Raw genomic sequence first — 13,105 nt, forward strand, 5'->3', positions numbered from 1 at the left:
GCAGGTTCAGATGCAAACAGTTGATCCTCCAGGTATTTGTACCCTAAGTAATTTGAGACTCATTAGTAAGGTCACGGGAGACAAGCGGAGCTGTTTATTCTATGTCTGCTCTTCCCCCAGGTAAGCAGGGATTCCCCCCATGGAAAGCAATGTGATTTCCATAGCTGTGGTTCAACGCTAACAAGGCCTTGCTTTGACACTTGATGTTGTTGTTTAGTCATTTAGTCGTGTCCAACTCTTCGTGACCCATGGACCAGAGCACGCCAGGCACTCCTGTCTTCCACTGCCTCCCGCAGTCTGGTCAAACTCATGTTTGTAGCTTTGAGAACACTGTCCAACCATCTCGTCCTCTGTCTTCCCCTTCTCCTTGTGCCCTCAATCTTTCCCAACATCAGAGTCTTTTCCAGGAAGTCTTCTCTTCTCATGAGGTGGCCAAAGTCTTGGAGACACTTGATGAACTTACCCAAATAACAGAAAGATGGAGGATGCTTTGAGACTGGTTGCCACAACTTCATAGTTGGAGAAAGGCTCTTTCCACATGCTCTTCTTCATTGCTACTTGACACACTTCAGGGCTAGGCCTTGATCTACAAAACAGCTTTCTGAAGCTCACCTCATATTCTCACAACCACATTTTTATCCTCCTGCCTCTATTATTTATGATTAGAAGTTTGCAAAACAAAATATATTCCAGCAAGTAATATTATGAAAATGTTTTCTTAAAAAATAGAAACTTTTGTACAAAACTATTAATTGCTTGAAACAGGAGGTAGGTTGAGGGAACTTCTTAATTAAACCAATTGTGGGTGCTATAATAAATATCCCTGCTCTGGTTTCTATGGGGAAAAGTTCAGCAAGCTTAATGGAGCTTGTAGCTTCTTCCATTCAAATGTCCTCCATCAGTCTTTTTTCTTTTCTTTTATGCTCCTGTTTAATAGCAGTAATGTGTGTACCACCAGACCGTGCAATGCAATTAAGTGTTCCTGTGATAATCCACATTGCAGAGTTATTTTACTGCTGCTTATATGTTCCGCTAATAGTGTAAGGTGCTAATTGTATGAACCTAGCAAAAAAAGGTGTGTGATTTAAAGTCCCCTTTACTGCTATCAGATATACACTTCAGTTTTAATTCTGCCCCATACTACAACACACATACACTGCGGTCAGTTCCATGACCAGCACAGGAACAGTCATTTAGGGTATCAAGGATTCTTTTCCTCATTGTTATGACTGAAACACAGGTGCAAGGGCAGTTGAATTACCCATACCACACTTGGTAATTCCTCAAGGGAATTAATTCCAGGACTGAGGAGCAATCATCACCCTTGGAATCCTGGCTTAGCACATAAATGGCCTTCAGAGGGCATCCCATGTCATGATGGAACATGACTCTTCGATCTTTCAGATAAATATTAAGTTAAGTTTCTTTTTCAGGTATGTTAGGTCAAGAACGAAGCACGATGTCGACATGCGGATTGGAATACACTCTGGATCCGTGCTATGTGGTGTGTTGGGTCTACGAAAGTGGCAGTTTGATGTCTGGTCCTGGGATGTTGATATTGCAAACAAACTCGAGTCAGGTGGAATCCCTGGGTAAGTGTCTGCTTGCATTAGTCTAAAATACCGCGTTCTAGGGCTGGAGCAATTTGTTTTGAGTCATGTATCCTTGAAGCACCATGGCATAAATGCCGCCATTTTGAATTCTGCTCAGTCATATCCACGTGGAATCAAGATGGCTGCCTCCATTACATCCATTGGAAAGAGGCAAAATGGTATTGGGCTTGTTTGTCTGCTTACTGCCTGAACCGGTGCTTTATGCCACCACTGTCACTGAGGGCCAGCAATGTGGGCAGGCTGATGTCTCCAAAGGAAGTGCCTAAGACAGCCTGACAGCCCAACATGTATAGCTTTAAAAGTGAAAAAGACACAGAACACAGTCATTGTTGTTAGTAGCCATTAAAAGCCTTGTCCATGTAGAATTTATCTAACCCTCTGTGCTGGTCCCGGGGGGAGGTTACCGTGAGGCGTGGTCAGAGTCCGGTCCTGGGTTGAGGGTCTGGAGACTGTCCACCAAGGGCAAAGTGGGGTCCAAAGCGAGGAGCCGGGCAAGGTTGGGAACTCTGGAAGAACAGGTCTGGGTGCCAGCAGAAACAGGTTTCCAACGATGTTGCTCCCGCAACCTGGGACCGGGCTGACTGGCCTTTATCTCCTCTGAGGCCAGGGGTGGTCCCGGCCCACAGGTGACCCGCCTCTCCTGGCCTTAAGGCGAGCACTCCTCCTGAGAGAACCCAGTTCCCTCCACCTCTCTGCCCTGAGCCTCTGCAGCTCAGGAGAGGCTGGAGGGTTACTGGACCCAGGGGGAGGCTCACCTTCCCCTGACAGGGCTGGGAGAGGCGCACCTGCAGGCAATGGGTCCTCAATCACCTCCGGAGCCAGAGTGGATACATCTGGTGTCTGCTCCTGAAGATCCAGCACAGGTGCAGGTGCTTCAGATTCAAGGCCCTGCCCCGGCTCAGCTGGCCCTGGAGGCGGGGGCTCCTGTGCAGGCTGGGATTCCTCTGGTTCAGCCTCTGAATCAGATTCCCAGGCCATCACACCCTCTTTTAAAGCCATCCGAGTTGTTGGCCATCACTGCCTACCATGGGAGCATGTTCCATAGTTTAACTTTGTCCCTGACCATTTGCCATGCCGTCTGGGACTGAATGGAGCCCAACAACTTTTGGAGGGCTCCACACTGGCTCCACCTGCTATACTTCCTTAGATAAACTTGCTTGCTTCTTTTTTTTTTTGTATATATATTTTTACTAGTTTTTTTAACATATCATTTTCAACAGTAATTAAACATACTTTTACATCTTATTCAAATTTTTGACTTCCATCAATCCTGTCTGAAAATTTACCAATCTAATCTCTCAGTATGCTTTTCTTATCTTCCCTATTACATTTCAAACTCATAACCAATATCGCTATCTTTTTCTACTTTGTAACACTTCGTATATTTCTCCTTACAAAACTTCTTGTAGTCCTACTAGCGTAATTTGTTGATTACAGTTGCTCTTCAAATAATTCATATACTTCTTCCAATCTTCTGTAAATCTCTGGTCCTGCAGGTTTCAAATCCTTCCTGTCATTTTGTCCAATTCTGCATAGTCCATAAATTTCGTCTGCCATTCTTCTTTCGTCGGAATTTCTTCTTGTTTCCATTTCTGGGCTAACAACACTCTTGCCGCAGTTGTTGCATATAAAAACAATTTAACATCTTGCCTATTAATGTCCTGACCTATAAATACCAAGTAAAAATGCTTCTGGGTTTTTTTTAAATGTATATTTCAAATGTATGCTTGCTTCTTTTATCATCTGCCAACATAATGACATGGCGCTTTGCAAAACATGCCCTGCAGGAGATCTTCACACTAATATGAGGTTGTGGGTTGCTAACATGTATAACCTTTGCATCACTGCATCTAAGGTGAGATGTGCACAGTTTCTTTCCACCCATCTGCCCAGTTGTTTCTTCATCCAAAGTGGCTGCACTAACTGCTGGGTACAAATGTTGTTTCTACCTGACATGGCCTATTTTTCAACACATTCCGAGAAGCACAGCTTGTTCCTTTGACAGGGTAAGGCAATTGCCGTTTCTCAACAGTGACGTTGACAGCTTGCAAGAGGGAGGGAAACCTACCAGTCAAGGCCTCGTCCTCCCAGCCCATATATCAGCTACTTATCGGCCAATTTTGACTGGTATGTTTCCTCTACTTGCATGAAACAGAGATGCTCTAGGAACACTGGGAGCACATTCTTTGCTCCTGGAAAGTCATGGCTTCTGGTTCCACCTGTATTTAGGAACAAAATCAGAGGCAGAGCCCAGTTAACCTGCACATCAGCTGCCCACAACCATTATTGCCCTCCCCTTCTCCTGTTCCCCACGCTCACACAACAGACAAGTGAAGGTTGGTGCCCTAAGGCAAATGGGGCACTTCTCTACGAACCTCATCTCAATGACCCTGACTTGCCTATCTTCTGACATACCATCAATCCAGGAGGAGGCTATGACTATCAGCTTCCTTCTCCATAATCACATTATTGCTGAAGTTGGCATGTTAGAATTCCTGCTCCATGATTGCAGTCATGGGATTTTTGTATATCACATGACTGTAAATGTTTTGACTCCACAAAGTGGGAGGTGAAGGAGACAGGATGTTTGTGTTACTGTGTTCCATGAAGTGGGACTATTGTCCTTTGTTCTTTTTCTCTTTGCTGTCTGATGCTAGAGAGAGAGGGAGCCATGTTGCAGTGCTCTGCGTGTGTTTATATGTAAATAAAGTAGATTAGCCAAAATGATAAGTTGCTGAGGTCTGTCACTCACAAAATGCGCAAACTCTGCGGATACCTAAGTATGCCGGTGTTGGTTGGCATTGGTCGCTGTGATGTTCGGGCTGAAGAAAGCTTATGAAGCTCCTGAACGATCGACCAGGAGGGAGGGAACCTCCCAGTCGGGCATGTGTCTCTGCCAGGGTCCTACTCAAGTGTAGGCTGAACTCCTGACAAGAGGATGGAGACAAACCTAGTATTAGTTGATTCTGCCTGTCATTGGCTCCAGTTCTGCCTACCTTTGGGGTCCCTACCTGTTCAAACGGGCACCACTGTCAAGGCCGTTGCAGGGGCAGCAGCTGCTGTGTCTCAACACCCACCACTTTCCCTCCACTGGGAGGAGTTGCCAGGACTCCAAAACCAAGCTTCAACTCCTCAGAGGGAGAGGGATGTTCTGCATCTCTTCAGTATTGTTTTCCTTCCAAGGAGAAGCTTCCAACATCTCCTCTCCATGGTGGGAACAAGGTCACTGCCTTACGCTTTCCAACCTGTGATTACTCTGATCAAATCCAGAACACACACATGTTGTTGTTGTTTAGTCGCTTAGTCGTGTCCGACTCTTTGTGACCCCTGTCTTCCATTGCCACCCGCAGTTTGGTCAAACTCATGCTGGTAGCTTCAAGAACACTGTCCAACCATAAAATCCTCTGTCGTCCCCTTCTCCTTGTGCCCTTCATCTTCCCCAACATCAGGGTCTTTTCCAAGGAGTCTTCTCTTCTCATGAGGTGGCCAAAGTATTGGAGCCTCAGCTTCAGGATCTGTCCTTCCAGTGAGCACTCAGGGCTGATTTCTTTCAGAATGGAAAGGTTTGATCTTCTCGCAGTCCATGGGACTCTCAAGAGTCTCCTCCAGCACCATAATTCAAAAGCATCAATTCTTCGGCGATCAGCCTTCTTTATGGTCCAGCTCTCACTTCCATACATCACTACTGGGAAAACCATAGCTTTAACTATACAGACCTTTGTTGGCAAGGTGATGTCTCTGCTTTTTAAGAGGCTGAGAGCACACACATATCCATCTTTAAAGCAAACAGAAACAAGGTCTGGAGATCTGATCACGGGACTTCTATATCAGATGTATTTTGGTCCTTATAGCCCATCTGCAGCATACATAGGTTTCAGCAGATTGTTTCCTCCCCTGCCATTGCCCGCTGAAACTTAGGTATATCCAAACTCGGCAGCTCAACTGGGTCATGGATTGACTGTACATTTGCATTTTAATGGAAGTCAATGTCTTTCTTTCACTGCCTCTATCTAATCAAATGGATGGAACCAATTAACGTTGCTGTTTGATTTTTTTCCCCATTAACATGCAAACCTAAGTGAGGTCTACAGAGTTAAAACAAAACTTTGATTTTATTGAAATGGACTCTGGTTTCAACTTCATTTGTTTTTTAAAAAATAATATTTATTAGAATTTCAAATAGTACATAAAAACAAAAAAGTAAAACAAAAAAAAGGAAAAAAGAAAAATTCAACATTTGCAATCCATATTTTCAATACCTTTTTTCCACAACTTCCCCTCGCCTCCCCTTCTTGTATTCCATGTCCAAAAATTTGTTCAACAAGTTCTTATCCCTAAATTTTTAACCTTAGTTTGTTGTTATGTTTAATTCAATTTATATATCAACTTTTAGCTTATGTACATCAATCATTATACTTAAAGACTTTTTCTAAGATCGACCTAGTTTCCCTTGCACGGATTCCCCATTTTAATACTAATAACAACACAAAAAGAAAAAAAAGATAGAAGAAATCAAAATATTTTTGTACACCCTTTGGATCTCCAAACCCCACCCTCCCTTCCCCGGTTTCGATCCCCGAACCATTGTCCATTAGTCCATCTATTATCAGCCTGGCAACCTCACGTCTGAGGCCCTTAAATCTCTCTCAGTCCCTCTCTGCCGGTTTCTTTGAAAGTCCTTTATATTAAACACCAAGTCTCGGAGGGGCACTGTCCCTATAATGTCCATGTTCTTTCCAGCCAGACCTCCATATTTAAAGGTGGAGCTCAAGTCTTGTTTCTCAATCCTTTTAAGTCCAAATAGCCCAAAGGCTCCAACTTCCACCTTGATCAGATTTATAGTCCATAGATCTTCAGATCTCCACAAAAGGAGATCTTTCCATTCCTCATTTTCCAATTCAAACCCAGTTCTTATCATCCAGTCCTTATTTTCTTTTATGTCCATCTTGACAGGCCTCCGGCTCTCCTTTGCCTTCTGCAGCATTGCAGCCCCTCCTTCCTGCTCCTCCTGTTCAACATATATCTCTTTCTCCACTTCCTCAATTTTCTCAAGTTTCTTTTCTTGTTCAGCTGCCTGGGTTTTGTACATCGAGTCCTTTTCCAACTCAGTAGATTCCTTTACTGTTGGCTTCAAAGTTATGGCACTTGCTCTTGCAACTTACGCAACTTTCTCACGAGAAAAATAACCTCATCCAGGTCAGCTAGTATTTTTCAACCTATTTCCATATCTAATGTAACCAGCAAGAACATCAGAAACAAAGTTCTCTATTTTTTTCCGACTTTGACAGCTAATTTGACAGCTGTCAAAATCTTCTATATCTCCTCAGCAGGCTCCTCTCGTGGATCACTCCCGGGTCCCGGGGGGGTGGTCCTTTAGCTCACAAAGTTAGCTCTTATCCTCCAGCACAATTACTTATACTATCAATCCGTGCAATTAATAACTTTGTCCAATAAGAAAGAGATCTTTTGACCTTGGTTATTTAGTCCTTGCTTCAAATTATTTACAAGGCGGGGAGACAGACTTCCTCTTTGCATCTTCCCCGATCGTGCCGAATTCAAACGAAAAAAAATATTTCTTTTGTAAATCCAAATTCCATATTACTCACGGGCTTTTACTTTTGGTCCAAATGTTCAAAGGAAGAAGTCAGTGCTCTCCGACCATGGCATGCGACTGCACTCAGTAGGGGAAGCAGTCGACTCTCAGCACCACGCCACCCCCGTCCCCAGTTCCGTAGCCTTTAAAAAGGCTCCTTCACTGGTCGGGGGGGGCGCAAATGGTGCCTGCCAAGTCACCAGGTCCACAGGCTTCCGCACCTGTGGTTTCTAAGGGTCCCCGCATCACCGCGGCGGCAGGACCCAACCCCCACTGAGCCGATTCCCTCCGGAGCTCGGAGGGAATCCGCCATTAGACGATGGCGCTAACCCGGAAGTCCCCTGGTTTCAACTTCATTTGAATCCCTCTTGAAAATTAAAGTAGGTGTAAAATATTCTGGGTGAAAGCAAAAGACAAACATCTCAGCAACTCCCTGGGCCTCCATCACTGAAAATCAGATGTGGTAAGAAGGATCATTATTAGAACTTAAATTGAGTTCTGCTGGATCAGGCCAAAGGCCCATCTAATCTGAAACAATGGCCAATGGGAATGCCTATGGGAAACCTTCAAGCAGGATTTCAGTGCAACAGAACATTCCTTACTTTCTTATTTCCAGCAAATGGTATTCAGAGGCATACCGAATACAGCTGCCTCATTCTCACTTCTGTATCCTGGAAGGTGGACTCTTATCTTGTCAGATTTCCAGAAGGATCAGAGTTCATCTCTGGCTTCTGCTGGGTCCCCAGAAAATGGAAGATCAGTTACCTCTTCTTCCTGTAGGAGTAAATAGGGCCAGTGAGGGACAAAGTGACTCCATTGAGAGCCAGTGTGGTATAGTGGTTAAAAGCGGTAGACTCGTAATCTGGTGAACTGGGTTCACGTCTCCGCTCCTCCACATGCAGCAGCTGGGTGAACTTGGGCCATTCACACTTCTTTGAAGTCTCTCAGCCCCACTCACCTCACAGAGTGTTCGGTGTGGGGGAGGAAGGGAAAGGAGAATGTTAGCCACTTTGAGACTCCTTAAGGTAGTGATAAAGCGGGATATCAAATCCAAACTCTTCTTCTTCCATTGTGATTTGGAAAAGAGCATGTGGCTATGGAGCATCTGACTGAAAATTTGGATGAAAGGTCTTCCATATCCCAAGCTCTTGAAGAATGGCCAAATTTGAGCACATGCACACCACTGAAATGTCTCTTGGGTTTGTGGCACGTTTAGTGCAGTGGTCCTTTTGTGACTCTGTGTGGCACAATGACATCTTGGGTTGTCAACCTGTCATTGGTCAGCGTCATGTATACTTTGATTACAAATGGAGGAGTCGAAAGGCGGAGGTATAGCGGCTGTGAGTGAACAAGCCACAGAAGCAGTAATAACAAGGGCACCTGTGATCAATCTAGGTTCCAGTTACAAAAATATTAACATTCTGGGGCATCGGAGTCGGGAGTCGTTATACCTGCAAGAATTATTAACAAGCTAGACTTGTGGTACATACCAACTAATTACAAGTTTCAACGCCATCATTAAATAGAGGCAGGCAGAAGGAAAGAAGGTTTCTGGCATCTGGCTGCTGTTTGTGTGCTCCGAGTTCCCATCACATTTTGTCACACATGTCATCTGTTGCACCACAGAATCTCATGCAATATTCTGCTTTGAATTACCCATTTGAAACCCACCTGTTCTTCATTGCTTCAAATGCCCCACTATATAGTAGGCCTACAAGGCTGAAAACCAGTCACTGGAAATTGTGAAGGATGAACACAAATTAATGGCACAAATAAATAAAGGATTTCACACATTTTCTGCTCATAATGGGGCAATATTACATTGGTTGAAGACCCAGGCTTGGTCTTGCTCTCATTATTTTGAGGAGCAAATGATTATATTTTAAGCCATTAATAATCCACTGTCTCTTAGAAGCCCAGATAGAGATTGTGTTATTATGGAGAAGTGAATGTACTACAGGCAACCCTCGCTTTAGGCATGCCTAAATGGGTGCATAATTGCAGACACACGTGCAGCGCTAAACCTGGAAATGTAACAAAAATGTCACTAAAAGGGCAGGGCAGAGTGGGGCGTGGAATGGGGTGGAGCAGCGGCAGAATGGGGTGTTTCAATTGCGCACAATTTCACGCAAGTATTCAATAACTCAGAATGCAACCTCCGCAAAACTGGTGTGATACGCTTTGCCAGGTTTCTCTTGTAGACCAGCTAGCACAATATTGAAGAGTACGATGACTGGTCTCCTTTTGTTTCTTTCATTAACTCCTCAGCAGAAGAATCTAGACCACACTTCCTCACAGAGGTGTGTTCTGCTAACTTCATGATGTATCTTTGTCTAAAGATGAGCGTCTTGACCTTGGCTTTTGACACCCAGGATATATATTTTGGGGGTCCCACACCATTCTCTGGACTGTGATTTGTTTTAAAGGGATTTTAATACTGTGCTTCTAAATTGCATGAGGTCCTGGGACCTCGTGGTGAAGGACAGGTCAAAGAATCTTACCAATCTTCTTCATCATCAACAACGTCATGAGTTGTTCAGTGAATCTGGCAAAGGAAGCCACAACTGCAGCTGCTGCGCTCAAAAGTGATTAGCATGTAGGCAGATGGCATGTTTTATCAACAAGATGATCCTCCATTGTGGATTCCTTTTGTAGGCATTCGTTTAAGACGTTTAGCATTAACGTTTAATCATTACAGATACGGGTTGGAAAACACAGAAGATAAATTGTCCCTATGGCTTAAGCAAACAGAAACCCTAAGCAAAGCAAGTGTCTCCAGACCAGACAATAAAAGCTATTCCAGACATTGCATGACAGCGGCAATTATATGCTTGACAGATCTGCAACTAAACGGGGCTCTCAGTGGCCCGACGCATGCATTTTCAGACACAGGTTTGCTCAGTCAAGCATGGTAGCTTTAGGTGTGCCTCTGAAAATCTTAACCCCTTCCCTCAAATGCCCTGAGTTAATGTTAGCCCCCATGTCCTTGTGAACCATTTCATGAGGGTTAACTATCAGTGCAAAAGCTGGTTTCTCTTCACAGGAGTTAAGTTACTGGGCTGAAATATAACAGGGCTGAGAATTAAGTTTTATCATCTCTCTTGGGGGAATGTCTCTAGAAGCGAACTCACATGGTGAGGGCCAACAGTTATGTAGCCACTGAGAAATTAAAGGGAGATACTGTGATGTTCAGGGTAAGCCTGAGGATTTCGGTTGTAATTTTACTGGGCTGTGAATGTTACAGATACTGTAATCTTATACTGTGGATGTTACAGATAATCTTAGATTGCTATTGATTGCTATAGATGTAACTAAAGGTGGTCAAATAAGTAAAATACAAAAGCTATTTATAAAGACTAAAGAGACTGAAGACCCCCCCCAAAAAAAAATAGCCAATGAGGACTGAGTATGCTCATTTTTAGCCACCATAGGAGCCAACTCCTAGGGGCCAAGGTCCCTTCGGGCTCCCCAATAAAATATTTGAGATAAACGTTGCCATTCAAATGGGTCTGTGTGTGCTGTGTCTTGTGATCAGCTATGTTGGGCGGGGCTTACCTGGCCCCCCTCTCCAATATTTAATTCAAGTTGCCCCCCCTGCTAGCCAAAGACTGCTGAGCATAACCTGTGGTGAAAAAGAACAGCAGGGATGGAAAGGAGTAACCTGGGGCAGGGTATTATGGCCAGCCTACTGGGATGTGGGTGGTGCTGTGGGTTAAACCACAGAGCCTAGGACTTGCTGATCAGAAGGTCGGTGGTTTGAATCCCCGCGACGGGGTGAGCTCCCGTTGCTCGGTCCCTGCTCCTGCCAACCTAGCAGTTTGAAAGCACGTCAGAGTGCAAGTAGATAAACAGGTACCACTCTGGCGGGAAGGTAAACGGCGCTTCCGTGCGCTGCTCTGGTTTGCCAGAAGTGGCTTAGTCATGCTGGCCACATGACCCGGAAGCTGTACGCCGGCTCCCTTGGCCAATAAAGCGAGATGAGTGCCGCAACCCCAGAGTCAGCCACGACTGGACCTAATGGTCAGGGGTCCCTTTACCTTTTACTGGGACTCTGAACTGAAGCACTCCTATACTGCAGCGTTTTGTTGAGGGTTTCCCCCTTGCATCTTTTGGGTGTGTTTTTTTCTTGGTTGGCTTGTTGGTTTGTTGGTTTTACCCAGGCACCATGTGTGTTGATTCTTTCCACTGCTTTATACTTCCGCAGGAGAATCCACATATCCAAAGCTACGCTTGATTGCCTCAACGGGGATTACAAAGTGGAAGAAGGGCACGGCAAGGAACGCAACGAATTCTTGAGGAAGCACAACATCGAAACGTACTTGATCAAGCAGCCCGAGGAGAGCCTGTTGACCTTGCCTGAGGACATTGTCAAGGAGTCAGTGGTGGCTGCGGACAGGAGGAATAGTGGGGTGATGCTCACCGAAGGATCGTGGAGCCCGGAGCTTCCTTTTGATAACATTGTGGGGAAGCAGCATGTAAGTCCCAGCTTCCTTCCTTCCTGTCCTCCTCTTTACGCTCATGCTCCTTTAATGCATCTCCATAACAAAAGCCTTGGTGGAAAACAAATTTCTCTCTAACCTTTTCCCTCTAACACGAACCGCAGATGATTAAACAAACCCCCACAGGTCAGAATTAACCTATGCATCAGAATCTCGGGAAGTGCTAAGGTCTCCCCTCCCATCTCCCTGCCAAAATTAAATGTTGCACACAGCTGAGTGTTAATTGAATCAGAGCCTCAGACAAGTTCATTATGGGTATGAGAAGAAGACCTGAAAGCTGCTTAAATTGCTGCAAGCAACCATCAGGCAGCTAAGATTTTGCTAGTTATCAGCGCAGTGTGTTCAGCCCGGGACTTAGTTCTCACAAACAGCAGGCGACACGGAAGGGTTGTGTCTGGAATGCACCACTTCTTGTTGCAGGTGTTGTGGGAGGAGAATCATCCTCTGTAAAATGTTTTTATTTTATTTTATTTTTTAAAAAAACCCATCTACACATAGAAAACAACATGATGGGTGAAGGCTAGGTTGGGGTCTTGATTTCTGGACTTCTGATTTGCTATGTGCAAGGATGTATTTTATTTTATTTTGTATGCAAGAGAACTCAGCAATGTAGCCCCCTATTCTGAAGTTGCGCAGTCAGGAGACAGGTTTACCACTTAGTCTCCAATATGTGAGATGGAACATGCTGTGTTGGTGGCTCAGTATTGCAAATAAAGGATGCAAAACTTTCTACAAACCACAGGGTAATGTTAAAATATTGCATATCTTAGTATTGTGCAGCATGAAGCAATTGAATGCATAAAAGCTTAGTCCTTTTTTTGGGGGGGGGGGGGGATTCCAGACTCGTAAGTATTCTTCAAAGCTTTACTAACCAGAGCTTCTTCAAAACAGGTACAAAGTAATCAATGATACATCCAGAAAGGTGTATAAAGCATATGCACAGGTTCTTCTTCTTAAATATATTACTCAATTATGACCAGAGCTGAAATCCAAGCTCTGACTCTCCCATTGCCTACATTAGCCTGCATCCAGACTAAGGTTTTGCAGCTCCTGAAGAGGCATCATTATCACATTCTTCTCTCACTGTGCTGGGGTACAAAAGGCAAAGGCACCACTCAAAATGGCGAATTTGCAATTGAATGCCTTAAACACATGATCTAAAGTTAAACACTCAGTGTGAGGGCCAGCAGAGACAATAGTTAATTATCAACTCAGCTTGAGGCTTAGAGAGCCCTTTCTAGTTTAGTATACTCCAATGCAATTTTCCAATGCTAAATCCCTAAAAACATACATACAGGTAGAGTGGCTGGGGAAACCCAGCCAGATGGGTGGGGTATAAATAATAGATTATCTTATTCTCCATTTCAGTGTGCAGTTGAACAATTATACTTAACAAGATG

The 13,105-nt window shown here is 44.4% G+C and overlaps 1 protein-coding gene across 2 annotated transcripts in view; it reads left to right on the forward strand.

Moving 5' to 3' along the window:
• The window catches only part of ADCY8 (adenylate cyclase 8), a 137,116-nt gene that overhangs the window by 68,173 nt on the left and 55,838 nt on the right, over positions 1 to 13,105 (forward strand). For both annotated transcript variants that reach the window (XM_083749011.1, XM_083749012.1), the window contains exons 6-7: positions 1,434 to 1,592; positions 11,411 to 11,681. In XM_083749011.1, the coding sequence (XP_083605137.1) occupies positions 1,434 to 1,592; positions 11,411 to 11,681 (430 nt within the window). The remainder of the gene's footprint in view (positions 1 to 1,433; positions 1,593 to 11,410; positions 11,682 to 13,105) is intronic.

Source organism: Podarcis gaigeae, assembly GCF_964106915.1.
Source record: "Podarcis gaigeae genome assembly, chromosome: 7".
Lineage (NCBI taxonomy): Eukaryota > Metazoa > Chordata > Lepidosauria > Squamata > Lacertidae > Podarcis > Podarcis gaigeae.